We start from the raw sequence: 3,273 nt of genomic DNA, 5'->3' as shown, positions 1-3,273 counted from the left end.
GGAGGGCTGGGTGGTCTGCCCTAAGTAAATTACAACCTAGGAAATTACATGGGGCAGCTCTACGGTGTCCTATAGAGTGGCTCCGAGTCGGAACCAACTCTACGGAACCAACTCTACGGAACACAGCAGCGATCCAAGCTCTTCATGAAGCCATGGACCTTACATGATGGGGCTTCAAAATCTTTGTGGAAAATTTCCATTACCTTTTAATTCCAATTTCCATCAGCTTTCTGAAGCTCTGTAATATGGATCACCTCATTTTAATACCTTGGAAAATAAATTCTCGGTGTCTCAGCCAATAATTGGCAAGATCAGGATTGAAACTCAAGCTGACTTCAGAACTTATGCTCTAAACAACCATACTTCATTGCGATAGTCCTGGGTAATTTGTAAACATTTGTTCTTTTCTGAGAGCGGAAAGAACGGCATTATTTTGGGCTGTAAGGCCAAAGAGATCCAGCCCAAAGAGACCTTGGATCTTACCTGCTCTGTTCATCACTGAGCTGCTGTCTTAGTCATATAGTGGTGACATAAAAGAAGTACAAGTGGATTTTTTAACAAACAAATTTATTTTCCCACAGTTTAGGAGTCTAGAAATATTAGCTTAAGGGTCTGGCTTTAAAGAAAGGCTTTCTGTGGGCCCCGGGTGAAGTCCCTGCCTTTTTTTCTCTTGCTTCTATCCCTTGGCAACTAGAGTGATCCTCATGTGGCATGGCATCTATTTTTTTCCATCTCTGCTTGCTGGCTTAACCTGAACATTTTTTCCAACAGTTTTCATAGCATATTATTCACATCATACCATTCAAATACATTATCATATAATTCACATGATACAATCACATCATGAAGAGCTGTATAATCATCACTATAATCAGTTATCTCAGAAGAGATTTAGCTAAGGCATACCCTACACTAATACCCTCATTAGTTAACAAAGAAAACCCATTTCCAGATGGAATTATAACCACAGATACAGGGGTGAAGATTTACAACACATATTTTGAGGGGACACAATCTATAACATCTGCTTAGACAACAGCTGAAATATGAACAAAGATTGAATTAAAAGATTACTCAACTATTAAGTGGAAAAGCAAGGTTCACAACCATTCCACTAAGAACTATATGATATAGTTAAAAGTAAAGCACTGATAAATGTCTGATAATATATATGCATATTTTATAATAGTCAGATTTTCTATGATATGTATGTATCATTATCTTATAGCTCTGGAAATCAGAAGAAATGAAATACTACAAAATAATTTGTATTTTGATGATTACTAAAATATGATATGCTATATTTGATGTATAAGTTAACTATCTGAACTATAAGGTTCATTATTTACATAAATAACTTCTCAAAAAAATAAATAACTTCTCTTTAAAAAGTGTTAAACCTGCATATTCAGAGCACTCAAATAATGAATCAAATCAAATAGTGAACATATTCACTTCTCAAAAGACCTATATTTATAGGATCCTGAGACACGTGAGCAGTTAAAACCTCAATTCAAAATGTCTTCTATATACAATATAGCAAGTTAACACAAAGGATTCCTATCAGAGGCATGGAAATGCAACGCATACATGTCCTAGTCTTCAACAATGTAAAGGAGCCCTGGTGGTACAATGTTTAAGCACTCAGCTACTCAATAAAAATTAGTGGTTCAAACCCACCAGCTGCTCTTCAGGAAAAAGAAGTAGAAGCCAACTTCCATTAACATTTACAACCTTGAAAACACTATGGGGCAGTTCAACTCAGTATTACAGGTTAGTTATAAACTAGAATCAACTCAAAAGCAATGTGTTTTGGGTTTTACAAGCTTCTTGTTCAAATAAATGTTCTTTTTCTAAAAGAACAGGTTTAGCATTGTTACAAAAAAAAAAAACAAACAACAAAGATTAAATGCTATCAAGCACTAGTACATACAGTGAGTTCTCCATGAGACTAATTCTGATTCAAGGACATAGAGCAACTTTCACGCATACCACCCAATGAAAATCAAAAACACCAAGAAGAGTTAGCCATGGTATCTACCTTGGTTAGGTGGATGACTCCTTTAGAAGTAACTGAACAGCCCATGAAGCCAACATACTGAAGTTCAGGACAATGCTCAGCAAATGCTTTCACGGACTGATCTGTCACCTAGGAAAGGGGAACAAAGACAGTTATCTAACGAGACAATCAACAAACTCTAAGATGTGGAGCTTACAATTTCCCATTGCCCAACTTTACATCATTAATATACTCCTTCCCTTTGGTTCATTCAAATCAGCATACGAACATACTATTTATCTCCTGAGTTTTGAGGAGAGAAAAAAAATTCTCCCTGTCCCCATCTCCTCACTGTTTTCTATTCCCACATTATGTTTGTCGTTCTTTCAAATAAACTCTTCAAACAGAGGCTGGACCTGGCTGTCTCTACATCTTGCCCTTCTTCTCTTTAAATGTATGTATTTTTGTTGAAATATAATTCTCATACCATAAAATTCCCCTTTAAAAGTACAGAGTTAATACTGAGAATTATATCAAAAAGCGACTATGATCACACATACACACACACCACACACTAAGAGAAAATAAAATGGCTATTATAATACGCAGCTTCAAAAACCAAATGTATTAAAATAATACAAAGGTGCTATATAGTTTGTTGAAAAAGAAATCTGATGAATGAGGAGGAAAAGAAATAAAAATAATTCATTTGCCATATGTGTATAAGCCAAATTTTTCAGCACATTTTTTATGCAGTTTGAGCACAATTAACAGATATTTAAACACCACACAGGCTAAGATTTCTTGATTTAGAGGATTAGTAGCATGGTCTCATGAGACATTTCAGTCATTTGGCATAATATCATTCTTAAAGCTATATTCCATATCCTAGTTTGGTGAGTAGTGTTTTCGGTCTTAAAAGTTACAAATAGCCAACTGAGGTACCCCTATTGATTTCATCTCATCCAGAGGGAAGCTAAAACTTAAAAGAAAGTAATTTATAGGACAAATAGTTTACACAAACCACAGCCTCATTTACCATAAGGACTAAATGGTCCCAGCTACAGGAGCCGTGCATTATTTAATGTGGCTTGTGTTAGTCTGGGTACTTTGGAGAAACAAATCCACAGCAACTCATGTATAAGAGAGAGTTTTATGTAAAGAAAATGTGCATCATGAAAACATCCCAACCCAATGCTGCCCAAGCCCACAAGTCCAACATTAACCCATTAACCCAACACCAGTCCACAAAGTCCTCCACCTCACAAAACAGA

General features: G+C 35.8%; 1 protein-coding gene across 1 annotated transcript in view; it reads right to left on the bottom strand.

Moving 5' to 3' along the window:
* FBXL17 (F-box and leucine rich repeat protein 17) overlaps positions 1-3,273 on the bottom strand; it is a 581,667-nt gene that overhangs the window by 412,869 nt on the left and 165,525 nt on the right. The window contains exon 6 of the mRNA XM_004706643.2: positions 2,042-2,149. Within this exon, the coding sequence (XP_004706700.1) occupies positions 2,042-2,149 (108 nt within the window). The remainder of the gene's footprint in view (positions 1-2,041; positions 2,150-3,273) is intronic.

This window comes from Echinops telfairi, unplaced genomic scaffold (assembly GCF_000313985.2).
Source record: "Echinops telfairi isolate 266 unplaced genomic scaffold, ASM31398v2 ScPeMD7_7469;HRSCAF=8507_1, whole genome shotgun sequence".
Classification (NCBI taxonomy): domain Eukaryota; kingdom Metazoa; phylum Chordata; class Mammalia; order Afrosoricida; family Tenrecidae; genus Echinops; species Echinops telfairi.
Note: the sequence above shows the minus strand (reverse complement) of the source record. Positions and strands in the feature narration are given on the sequence as shown.